The 12,649-nt window shown below is 35.9% G+C and overlaps 1 protein-coding gene across 6 annotated transcripts in view; it reads left to right on the forward strand.

Moving 5' to 3' along the window:
* Positions 1-3,587: 3,587 nt before the first annotated feature.
* The window catches only part of LOC103499151 (uncharacterized), a 37,918-nt gene continuing 28,856 nt past the window's right edge, over positions 3,588-12,649 (forward strand). The window contains exons 1-8 of one of the 6 annotated variants that reach the window (XM_008462056.3): positions 3,588-3,863; positions 3,949-4,279; positions 7,166-7,264; positions 7,793-7,944; positions 8,593-8,665; positions 8,803-8,925; positions 9,645-9,753; positions 11,800-11,879. In XM_008462056.3, the coding sequence (XP_008460278.2) occupies positions 4,154-4,279; positions 7,166-7,264; positions 7,793-7,944; positions 8,593-8,665; positions 8,803-8,925; positions 9,645-9,753; positions 11,800-11,879 (762 nt within the window). In that variant the 5' untranslated portion in view covers positions 3,588-3,863; positions 3,949-4,153. The remainder of the gene's footprint in view (positions 3,864-3,948; positions 4,280-7,165; positions 7,265-7,792; positions 7,945-8,592; positions 8,666-8,802; positions 8,926-9,644; positions 9,754-11,799; positions 11,880-12,649) is intronic. The other 5 variants (XM_008462055.3, XM_008462054.3, XM_051083820.1 and 2 more) reach the window with 5 other exon arrangements.

Consider the following 12,649-nt stretch of genomic DNA (forward strand, 5'->3'; position numbering starts at 1 on the left):
TAGCAGTGGCCGCTTCTTCAAATGGATGTCAAAAATGTTTTCCTCATTGGGATCTTATCTAAAGAAGTCTATATGAAGCCACTTCTTCGTACTTATCCTCCTCCTCACAATGTGTGCCTCATTCGTCAAGCATTATATGGTCTGAAATAGGCTCCACAAGCTTGGTTTTCTACGTTTAGTCCTACCACTATTCAACTTAGTTTGCCTCCAGCTTTCATGACACTACACTCTTTACATGCTGGTTGTTATATAATCTATGCATAAGTTTCTTACATTTGATTTGTAATGCTAGGCTCTAAGAAGTGGGTGACTCTTAGGCGAATGAATGAGGTTATCGTTGAAAGGTGTATTCCTATTCATCCGTTGCTAGCTTTCTAAAGATATGCATGTCGCACAATCTTTCCTCTCTATTGTCCAAGTGTAAGTGGAGAGAGGTTTTCTAGTAAGTCTAGGATCGAACACAGGGAATTTAAACTCCTAATTATCTCATTACGCTATTAAGTCATGCAATATAATTATACAGTAAAGATTATGCACAATATATTTTTACTCTAACTATTTACACTATGGTGCTTAGCGGTGCAAGGTGGACTGACAAGATGGTGGAAATGGAAATTGAACTCATCTTTAGGAATTGCGATGAAGGAACAGTTTAATTATCTAATCAAATTGATTTGTGCTTTAATACTTCAAGGAGATACAAAGTATATATTAACTTTGAATTAGGGCAAGTGACCTCTCGGTGCCTTTGTCATACTTGCGCAAGTCTTGGGATCCAAATACACAAAGTTAAGCTATGATTTATATCTAATCATTTTGGATGCATTATTAATTATTAATTTATCCTTAATTAAATCGGACAACCTCTCGGCGTTATCGCCACATACATTGACCTCTCGACAACATATGCAAAGGATGAATTTGGTGATAAGATTGTATTGTTACAATCTTCTCACCACTCGCTTAGCTAAATATGTGTTCTCACTTGTTAGGTGATTACAATCAACATCATTGTCCTTCTCTCGATTGTACAATACTTCGATATTCGCGTTTAACTCAGCAAAACTCATAAAGCGAACATTATGATTCTTCAGTTTAGAAACACATTTCATTGGTCACAAGTTAATCTAATAGATTGAACATGAAAAGTAAAATAAATATGGGAGGAGAATGAAAGAAGAAATGCATTACTTTCATAAAAATAACTTTAAGTCTCTCGACCATGATGTACATCTTACAAAACAGTACAAGAAAAATATAAACTGAAATACAAGAGAAGGTTACACCTGTACAGTGTGATTTCTCATACTATTTGTCTCTAATTTTTGCCTATTGATGAGAGGGAAGATGAAGTGGATAAACTCTCTCTCTCTCTTTTGTTCTAAGCTCTCACCTAAAACTCAAAGGAAGGGAGAAGACGGACGATGTATGAACTTGCTCTACGTCCAATTGTGCAAACATTGCTTTGATGTGAGAGACTCTATTTATAGGCGAGACTTGATGTTGACAGAACATTCCACGTATCATTAATGCCTCTGAAAAGTTGCATTAGCACTGCACATACGTCCTTTTGTCCTTTCTAAGACATTCGTAACAACCAAATTTGTCTATTACTGCTTCATATCGCCTAGCTTACTTGCTTGTGACTGCATAAGTTGAACAGATCTCCTCACGTAACCATTATATCGTCGAGCTTCACTTTTTTTTGCCTAAAATTCTGCAATTAGAGCACTAAAACACAATAAAATAGGGATGAGGTTCTTTTGTCTCATGTTATTCACGGATTAACCAAATCGCCTACTTTTCCCTTGTTTTCTTCTATTGTCATACGATTAGACCTCATTATTTTATATAAAAGACTACAATAACTTGTATTTCTACAAGTTATCACATGGTAGACACTTCATGGTATTGTTCTTCTTCTTCTCTATGTTGATGATATGGTAATTACTAGTAATAATTCACAGGCCATATCTGACCTCCAACATTATCTTGCCAACATTTTAAGATGAAAGACCTTGGATCTCTCAACTATTTTCTTGGCCTTGAAGTCTCTTGAAGCTCAGATGGATATTTATCGTCTCAAGCAAAATATGTCTCTAATCTTTTAGTCCGCTCAAGAATCATTGACTTCAACACCGCTTCGACACCGTTAGATCCCAATGTCCACCTAACCCCTTTTGATGGTGTTCCTCTTGAAGATATGAGTTTGTATCGACAACTTGTTTGTAGTCTCATCTATCTAATAGTGACTCGTCCCGACATTTCATATGTTGTTCATATTATTAGTCAGTTTATGGCTGCTCCTCGAACCATCCATTTTACTGTTATTCTGCGCATCCTTCGCTATATCAAGGAAACTTTGGGGCATGGACTTCAATTTTCTTCTCAATCCTTTCTCATGTTATCTGGCTATTCTGATGTAAATTCAGTTAGGGATCCTACTGATCGACGATCTACAACAGGTTATTGTTTCTACTTAGGAGATTCTTTTATTTCTTGGCGCATTAAGAAACGAAGTGTTGTCTCTCGTTTCAATATTGGATCAAAATATCGTGCTCTTGCTGATGCTATCGTAGAACTCCTACGGCTCCATTGTCTCCTTGCTGATATGGGTGCCCCTCAACAGGGTCCCACCCTTCTTCATTATGGTAATCGTAGTGCCATCCAGATTACTCACAATGATGTCTTTCATGAGTGTACGAAGCACATAGAAAATGACTATCACTTTGTTCGTCATCATCTGTTGAGCAATGCTCTCCTTTTATGCTCTATTTCCACTACTGAGCAACAAGCAGATATCTTCACCAAAGCTTTACCACCTGGTCACTTTAATCAATTACTTACCAAACTCAAGTTAATATCTTCTTTACCAGCTTGTGTTTGAGGGAAGGTATAAATGTAAATTATACAACAATTAGGACTAATTAGCTCTGATATGATCTAAACGATCGCTTACTTAGTCAACATGATCATTTAGCATGGTTAATACGATCATTTAGATTTGAATCCCTTTACCCATTGTTTAAAAAGAAGTACACGATCGTGTGAATATAATCTAAATGATCGTTTACCATAACAAAACGTTAAAAAAAGAAAAACATGATCAGGTAGATATGATTTAAATGATTGACCAAAAGAAATAATCGTTTAGCATAGTTAACACAATCATTTACTTTTTACACATCGTTTAGCTTTATATATGATAATTTACCTCTTACGCATCGTTTAATCTTCTATATGATCGTTTATCCTCTTACGCGATCGTTTAATTTTCTATACGATTGTTTAGTCTCTTACGTACCTTTAAACAATCGTTTACTTTTTACATGATCATTTAATAAAATACTCCTAACTTTACTTTTATTAAATAAATAATAAAAAAAAATATTAATTCGGATTTGGTTGGGTTGAACAGATTTTTCAACCCAACCCAAGAAAACTAAAATTTTCAACACAATCCAACCAATATCTTAAACTAAACCGATCCCACCAATATAATATGATTTAGATAGTTAACATTATTTTTACGCCCCTCTTTAAAATTTTAGGAAACGAATGCACATATAAAATGAAAATACAACAAAGAAAAATTATCTTTAACGGTCCCGGTTAAAGAGTTGGAAGGCAGAAAATACAACTTCTGCTCCTCCATTTTTCCATCTTCCATACCGGATCCGACGACGGACGTCAGATTGATTCGCTCCTTTCAATTTCTTCTTCTTCCTATTTATCACCATCCTCTGCCTTTCCAACTCTTTCAGCAGTTTCGAAGCTCCGAGGAACAAACTTTTCCGAGAAAGTCTTCGTGAAAATTCAATAACAGGGACAGAGACAAACAAAAGTGGTGGCAATCGCTTTTGGTTAATTGATTTAAATAATCATTACTATCCTTTTTTTCTCTTCCTTTAGTTAATGGTGAAATTATGGTTGTTGATTCTGTCGCAGGAGGAGCAAGGGAGTTCGACATATCAATCAGGGTTTGTGTTTGGTTTGGATGAACATTGATTGTGGCAGTTGAACCAGTGAATGCATTTCGACCCATAATAGCTATTGAAATCTACCCACATAGCGGATTGCATCATCCAATCAGGCAGGGCTCCCTCTTCTTTCTATTTGTTGAAGGAGGAGGAGGAAGGATAAAGAATCGAAGATGTTTAAGTTCTTAAAGGGAGTGGTGGGTGGATCTGGGACTGGGCTCAAAGATCTGCCCTACAACATCGGCGATCCATACCCATCTGCCTGGGGGTCATGGACTCACTTTCGGGGTACCTCTAAGGTATGTTTTAACACGACAAATAGTCTCTTAGTTATGAACATGATCTAACTTTGGCATTGCGGATTGCTGAATTATGGTTTGTTCAATTTTAAGTGATTTGTACTGGATTTTGAATTGAATTGACGAGACTTGATCCTGTAGCTGGGAAATTGTCCATCCTTTTCTTAGTTGGCTTCTTACTGTTTTGGTCGGTGGTGTGTAGCAGTCTGTTTTAGGGGTTGAATTGAACTGCTTTACATTTGACAACTTTGAGTTGTTGTGTTTTGTCTGTTATTGCTCAACTTTTTCCAGCTTTGTTCCTTACGAGGTGAGGAAATGAACTCTCAAAGTCTTTCTACGTTGAGATGAAACCATGCTAGCATGTGGTTCATACACGTGAAAGGAAATGAAATGTACATCTAAATGTATGTGAGCTGCATTATCTAATGTATCAAAACTCATCTTCCTCTTTTTCCATTTTTTCTTCCTGTTTGGGGTCTGAAATGCGTTAATCAATTATTAAGTGCCCTATATGTCTTCACATATATGAAAATTATAACTAAAACGATATTTGTGTAATAGTAACCTACTGTTGATGGTAAATGGCTCCTAACAGATCCAAACATTAAAGCATTTTCTGAGAAGGAAGAGAGTAATGTGCATGACCTGACTTGAATAGGATTTGTTCTTTAGGTAATGAGTTTGTATGGAGGTTCTCATGTCTTTGTGACAACATGGAGGATCCCAAACAGTAGCTTTAGGACTTAAATGTTGTATTTTATTTGGTCATATACTATCCTTTTTCTTGTAGGGCAACATGTATATAGGAAATGTTTTTTTTTTTGGGAGAAACAACGACAGAACTCTGCTACATTTATATTGATATGTAAAACCAGAAGCATTCACAAGAGTCAAAAGATCAATACTAAATGCAAACCAACAGTAAAGGAAATGGCAATAAGAAAACAAGAACAAAGACTAGCTCCCCAGCTCCTTTGAGAAGGCCGGTATCTTCTCCCAAAATTCCTCAGCAACTTTTCCCAAAATATGACCTACTTTGGTAATCCCCGAAAACATTCCCTATATACTCCTCATGAGTGGTTCCCTCCAGACTCCTCCTGCCCTCTTGTCTTCTGTGTAATTCCCATCATGCCCTCCCCTGATTTCCTCCTTTTATATGTGTGAATGATTGGAGGTCTAACACTTTTTTAGACTCGTGAAATTATAAAGGAGATGCTATTAGTGGCGGATTTAGAAATTTTTTTGATGGGGGACTTCGTAGTTATGTGAAAATAATTTGGAAAAAAAATGTAAAGAGTGAGACTTGAACTTGGGTTTAGAGGGGGCTCCACAGGGCTAACTACTGTTTTTGGTATTATTTCAATTGTATATATATTATATAAAAAGCATAAAGTTTGGGGGGGGGGGGGGGCTCGGGCCCATACTAAGTCTGCCGGTGGAATTGATTTCATATGCAAACCACATTTTTCAATCAAAGCAGAGAATTTGGCAGGAATTGCGGGTGACAATTCTGCTTGAACATTTTCACCATTCTAAATCAAGGTATCAAAACATTTGCAAAGTAAGCCTCCAAATTCTCCTCAACAAAACCATCTGGTGCTAGAGAGTCCATAATATCCTCACTGTGTACACTAATATTTGAATCTCCATCAGAATTGTAACCGGAAAGATCATTAAGAGGTGGATGGCTATTAGCTTCTTTAACAAAAGAAATATTCGATATTAGTCGATGTGTGCGTAAGCTGACTCGGAAAGTCACATATATCAAGAAAAGAAGAATAGAACTATTTGATCTTGGGAATTTAATGTTTGATTGGTTGAATCTTGAACCAGGAGTCCAGGAAGGAAGGGATGCGGATTGTCCATGAGATTGAATCTGTTAATAGGAGACATGTACAAGACTCATCCAGAGCATCTAAATTGAACTCTAAATATTTCTTAGCATATGATTGCTTTTATCATTATTATTTTCTTTTCTCAAATTTTCTGGAGAAAGAGGGTAATAAGGAAATGAAGATCTTTCAATGTTCGCACCCTCTTTCTGCCCTTTTAAGTCAACATGTTGTGAAATGCTAATTGGGATTTCCAAAGGACAATTAAGACTCCCTAGGGGAAGCTGATCCGCTTCATTAGGAGCTAAAACAAAACAGGTTTCCTAGTTTCGTATGGGAACACCCTTTTCAACAAATCAGATACCTCAAACACATCTTTGTTACACTTAACTTTAATCAATCTTGCAGTTGCAATATCCAAATAGTTAGAAAAATCTTTTGTTTAATTGAAAACTCCTGTTTTCGTTGAAGTTTGGATGTTTTCTTTGTTGAGCAGTTTGCAGCTAAATATGATTATTGCATATAGGATTTCTGTCTCCTTTCATCTTGAAGATATGGGTATACAAGATTTTAGATTCGAGTGGGCTAATTTTGGGAGAGAGTTTAAGTATTGCTTTGTATTTAGCTTCTCTACTGAAGTATTGTCTTTGAGTGGCTTTGATTAGCTCGTTTATTTTCTGTTCGAGCTTGTTTTTAGGTTTCCATCATATTTATGTTGCCCGAGTTTATTCTTTGTTTTAGTTTTATCTTGTATTTTCCCTTAGTTCATTGTTCTTATTATAGTACTCTTGTACTTTGAGCTTTAGTTTCATTATCATTAATTAAGAAGCTTGTTTCCGTTTAAAAAAAAATATAGGATTTCTGTCATTGAAGTGTAGATTTCAGAAATTTTTGGGCTTCTTTGTTCACCTTTTCTGTTTTATGTATATTCTATGTCATCTCTATGATCTACTGAAATTGCTAGTTGAACTATGCTCAGGTTATGGCATTCACCCTTTTCTTCGGAATTTTTCGTTTTTTGGTGAAGTTGATGTAAGAATGGTTTCATTTTCAGGATGATGGGTCTCCAGTCTCTGTATTTTCTCTTTCAGGGAGTAATGCTCAGGATGGACACTTGGCTGCAGGTCGTAATGGTGTGAAACGGCTGCGAACTGTAAGCTGCCAAGGCCTTTTGTTATGGATAAGATGCATTCAGACGAGATCATTATTTTTGGGTTTTTTTTATGAAAAGCCACACTTTCTTTGAAATCAAATGACAAGGGGAATTAAAAAAAAAAAAAAACCCCATTCTCAAAATGAGCCCAATAAATATAAATGAGAATATTTGTGTGTTTTCATAATTTTGATTGCTGCTATGCCTTTCAACTCTAGCTTGTGGATTTTGATCCATTATTTGAACTAATTATGTAATCTATACCTAAAATGGCAGGTTATTTTTGTCTTTTGGGCTAAAGCCTAAAAGTAAACTTTTTTTTTTTTAAAATCACTAATCTACTCCCCTTTGTCTGCTCATTTACCTGATTATGCTCCAAAATTTATTTCATTTTCCCTCATTTATACTGATAATTGATAATTTCTTTAGGTTCTTCCGTAAAATCTACTATGTGATTTTTCTAGAATATCTGTGAGACATATTGATACTTCATTGACATTAATAGTCTATATCTGCGTCTTGTTTCAGGTTAGGCATCCAAATATTTTATCCTTTCTTCATAGTAATGAGGCAGAAACTATTGATGGTTCTGCTTCCAAGGTTACTATTTATATTGTTACAGAGCCTGTTATGCCATTATCTGAAAAGATCAAGGAATTGGGTCTAGAAGGTACCCAAAGGTATAAGCAAAATCCAAACAGAAGCTCTTCTCCAATTTTGGTTTTTACATTTTTCTTTCAGTCGGTAACATCTTCTTTTGTGTACTGTTTTGTATTCATTATTCAGAAGTATATTCTTTTATGTAAAATGATATCATTAGAGGCAATGGATTTTGTTTCGAGCTTCTAAAATGGTCTGCCATTAAAGTTATCTATGATTTTATTTTATTTTATTTTCATTATAATTTATTCATTTTTTTTTTGATGTAATGAGCCTTTCTCCTATATAAAAAGGCATTTTAACTTACAATATTGTGTGAATACAAAATATTCTATTCTAGTGGGAGGGAATCTGTATTGGACGCATGGATTAGTTCAGCTATGCCTTGGAGAGAACCCTTCTAAAGAAAATAGGGATTGAGTTCCCCAGTTCTTTGGTTAGCCTTATTGTTAGTTCGAAGTTTTGGGTTGTATTGTTTTCTTGTAGTCTTTAGTTAGGTTTTTGGTTGTCTTGCATTTTTTAGATTCTGGATTGATTTTTTTTTTCTGGTCTCTCTCATTGTAATTTTTTTATTCAATCAACGAAAGTTTGGTTTTTCTAAAGAAAATTTAAATAAAAACATTCATGACAAATCCATTCTTCATTCGGAGTGCTTCCATTACTGGCAGGGATGAGTATTATGCTTGGGGTCTGCACCAGGTTGCCAAAGCTGTGAGCTTCTTAAACAATGACTGTAAGCTTGTAAGTATTTTGATATTTTGTACCTGGATTCTAATTAGGTGGTCAACCATCGCTTTCTCGAATTCAAATTTGCTCTGCTGCAGTGTCCCCTGTTCCCTTTCAAGTTTTAGCTGTTTAACTAGTTGTATCTACAACAGGTTCATGGTAATGTTTGCTTGGCCAGTGTTGTTGTCACTCCAACCTTGGATTGGAAGCTCCATGCTTTTGACGTGTTATCCGAGTTTGATGGGAGCAGTGAAGCTTCAAGTGGGCAAATGCTGGTAAATAACAATATCTCTTGAAGTCTTGAGTTTTGTGCATTGAAATTTCCTTATCTTCTCTATTATGTTCCTGATGTTATGTTTATGAGCTGGATTTAAGTAGCAAAAGTTGAAAGTTAATTGTGGGATGTCAAGGGCTATAGTAGATGATATTTTATATGGTCTCGTTCTCAAAAAGGTGTTGTCTGTTTAATTGACACTACCCTAGTGAATCTGTAATGAATGGTTTATCCATCAAATTAGATGTGGCATGAATATTTCAAGCAAGGTGTGTTGCATTGCACTGTTGATCTCTAGTCGCAGAACCTTTGCTTTGATTTTGGTTTTTATTTACTTAGATTGCATAAGTGGTTTGTTTTAGATTTTCTTTCTTATTGGTAACCAAAACCGATTCTTTGTACAGACAGTACAATAATTACAATGATTAGTTAAGAGGGTAAGATATTCCCGAACTGGTGATGTAAAAACAGTTTACAAAAAATTCTTCCTAGTGTACTTTGAAGCGAAACAAAGATCAAATATCAAAAGGCTCTCTTTCTAGACCAACTAGAGTGGGGAATTTAACTCTAGGCTCACTAGTCCTAACCATTTTAACCTAGTAAATCTTTCATTGTGGCACTGGCAGCAGATAAAAATAGTCATCCTTTCCTTTCTTTTGGGTGCTGTTGTTGCATTACAATTTTGGATTTCTGTGTTGGTTATTTGAGTATTTTCTTCAGCAATATGCCTGGCTCATTGGATCACAATATAAGCCGATGGAATTGGTGAAGTCTGATTGGGCTGCTATTAGAAAGTCTCCTGCATGGGCCATTGATTCTTGGGGCTTGGGTAAGTTTGAATTACTCCTACTGGTTGGGTTGCTAAGTTTCATTGTTTTTAATCATTATTACTTATCCTGTTGGTTTTATTCTTGTATTTTCTTTTTCTTGCTTATTATGTTTAATTGTATTTTGAGTATTAGCCCTTTTTATTTCATCAATGAAAAACTTTATTTTCATTTCTCTCCTCAGCCTCAACTTTCTCTAAAATATCCACGCCTCCAACAATACGCCAAAACGCTTCGGTTGGTCCCCATTCAAATACATAACAACATTTGTTGTGCCATAACTGTCTATCTCATGCAATTTTCCTCTTTTTCCCTTCTCCAACATGTCTGGTTAATTAGATGTCTCACAATACCCTCGATATGCAATTTTCCTCTTTTTCCCTTCTCCCACATGTCTGGTTAATTAGATGTCTCACAATACCCTCGATATGCAATTTTCCTCTTTTGCCCTTCTCCCACATGACTGGATCATTAGAGGTCTCCCAATACCCTCGATTTTGGAACACACTTTGTCCTCAAGATGGAAAGTAGGAAACTGTACATGATGTCAGTGGACTCCCAGGTGGTCTTCTCTCAGGTTGTTTGGCCCATTGAATAGCCGTTCTTTCTTACTAATTGGCAATCCAACGACATGCAACACAGGGTAACCCTTAGATCAAAGTCTTCATAAAGGTCAAGTGCACTACAAATACGACCCCATCATCTTCTTTAACTTCAAGATGCGAAAGACTTTGTGAATCAAGGCCTTAGGAGGTAATTCCAACTTATATACCACTGCCCTAATCCTCTTTTATCACCTTCTTTTCTTTTTTTTTTCCTCCCTCAAGGCCCATAATACTTTGGAGATAGATTTTCACACCTCTTTTTGGCTATAAGGTCTCAGCTTCAGAAAAACTTCATCCCCCACTGCAAAAGGCAAACTCTCTTTTTGTTTGATCGACAAATGTTTTTCATTCTACCTTGAGCCATTCCCAGATGCTTCTTCAATGTTACTGAGGCCTTGTCTACATGCATCAATTACTATTCCAAGGTGTTGTTAGCGGTATTTTTCTCTCCTGAGTCCCTACGAAATTAAGGGAGGTGGATATTGGTGGTAGACCACGTTAAATGGATGGTGTTTATTGAAATATGAAATGTGGTATTACATGTTTTCCACAGCATTGTACTCACTTTCCCCTGTGCTCTGTTGCTCATCTGTTTGTGGGTGAAAAGTTGTGCTGCGTTTAAATATCATATCTTAGAGAGTGAAAAGCTCTATCCAATAATTACTCACAAATATTTTATCTCAGGTATGAAACAATGGACTTTGGTAACCCATGAAATTATTCCACCTCCTTGATAAATATCTCGATTATTTGCTTAGCAGAATAGGGGTATTAAATTTTCATACTAGCTCAGTCGACCAACTACCACCATTATCGGATCATGCCCTAAATGGTATAGGTAGGTCCTCAAAAAAATCCATTATGATTTCTTCCCAAATATGATTGGAGATTGGAAGTGGAAGTGGTTGTAGACTTGTAGTAGCCCAGCTAAGTATTACGACTTTGTCTTGTTTCGTTGACATATTGATCAACTTTCATTGTAAGTCTTAACGTTAGACATCATCCCCTTCTGGTATAAGTCACCAGTAAGTCGCTTGCATGTCGTAAGGAAGTCCGAAGGTCTTCTAAAAACAGAATCGTGGTAGGTGTGTAAATGAGATGATATTAAATAAGAAGTTCGACATTACTTGCTGTCCCTTGTAAAGCAGCTTCCCCTGTTGTAGCATAAATTTTGGGACCCCAGATGGATCTTGTTGCAGGGTGGTGATGATCTTTTGCAACTTTTCATCCTTCTGACTTCCTGCTGAAGTACGGATACATGAAGGAGCAAGAGGGCTGATAAAGAGAGCAATTCGGCATGCGTTTCTCTTGTTTTATGTTTCTCTCCCTTGTGGAGTTTTGTTGCTATTGAGCATTAGTTCCTTTTCATTGATGAAAAGTTGTCTCTTCTCTAGTTAGAAAACAAGAAAACTTACAACAATATTTCTTCATTGTGGTTGATAGGTTGTCTCATCTATGAACTATTTTCTGGTTTGAAGTTGGGCAAAACCGAGGAGCTGCGAAATACTGCTTCCATTCCCAAGGTTTCTGTTCTTACTTGAAAAATTCTCATGGGATGTTGATTTTTCTCGTATTCTTTTCTCAATGATTTTTACTTCCTGCAATCAAACGCACTGTATGCTTTAGATTTAAACACATTTTTCTTATGTTTTCTCTTATTCAATTCTTCTATGTCTGTTCACTGCGATTGTTGGCCTTTAAGGTGGAAAAAATATTTAGGAGGGAACAAGGAAGAAGTCTCTTATTTTAATGAACATATAGTTGTGATGGATCTGGGGAGTTTAAAGTTTGCTTCTTACACCTATGATATTGATTTTTTTCCAAAGAGAAACTGAATTTTATTGATGAAGGAATTGAAAGAGAGAGTTTATAGACTCCCAACACCAAAAAGTGCATTACAAGAAAATCTTCAGTTTAAAAGAAGAGAGGAAAGATGGTAATTGGTAAAAGGGTGCATACGTTTACACCCATACAAAGCATAAAAAAGAAACGAACCCATAAAATTATCAAAATGTGAGTTCTTGTCATTAAAGTTTGTTCATTTCCTTTAGTCTATGTTTCATCCATTTGAATTTTTTAAAATCCACTAAATCACTGAATTTGGCAAACACAAAGACAAATGAAAAGTCTTCAAAAGAAAAATTCAACCACTTGAAGAAAAGAAGCACTAAATAAATAAATGATCAATGTTTTCTTCTTCCCTCAAGTACAGGCTACATGCTGAAGGGGAAAGCTGAAAAGCTTTGGTTCTTCATGTTCTTTTGATTAGAAACATTTCATTGATCAGAGAAAT

Source organism: Cucumis melo, chromosome 4, assembly GCF_025177605.1.
Source record: "Cucumis melo cultivar AY chromosome 4, USDA_Cmelo_AY_1.0, whole genome shotgun sequence".
In the NCBI taxonomy this organism is placed as follows: domain Eukaryota; kingdom Viridiplantae; phylum Streptophyta; class Magnoliopsida; order Cucurbitales; family Cucurbitaceae; genus Cucumis; species Cucumis melo.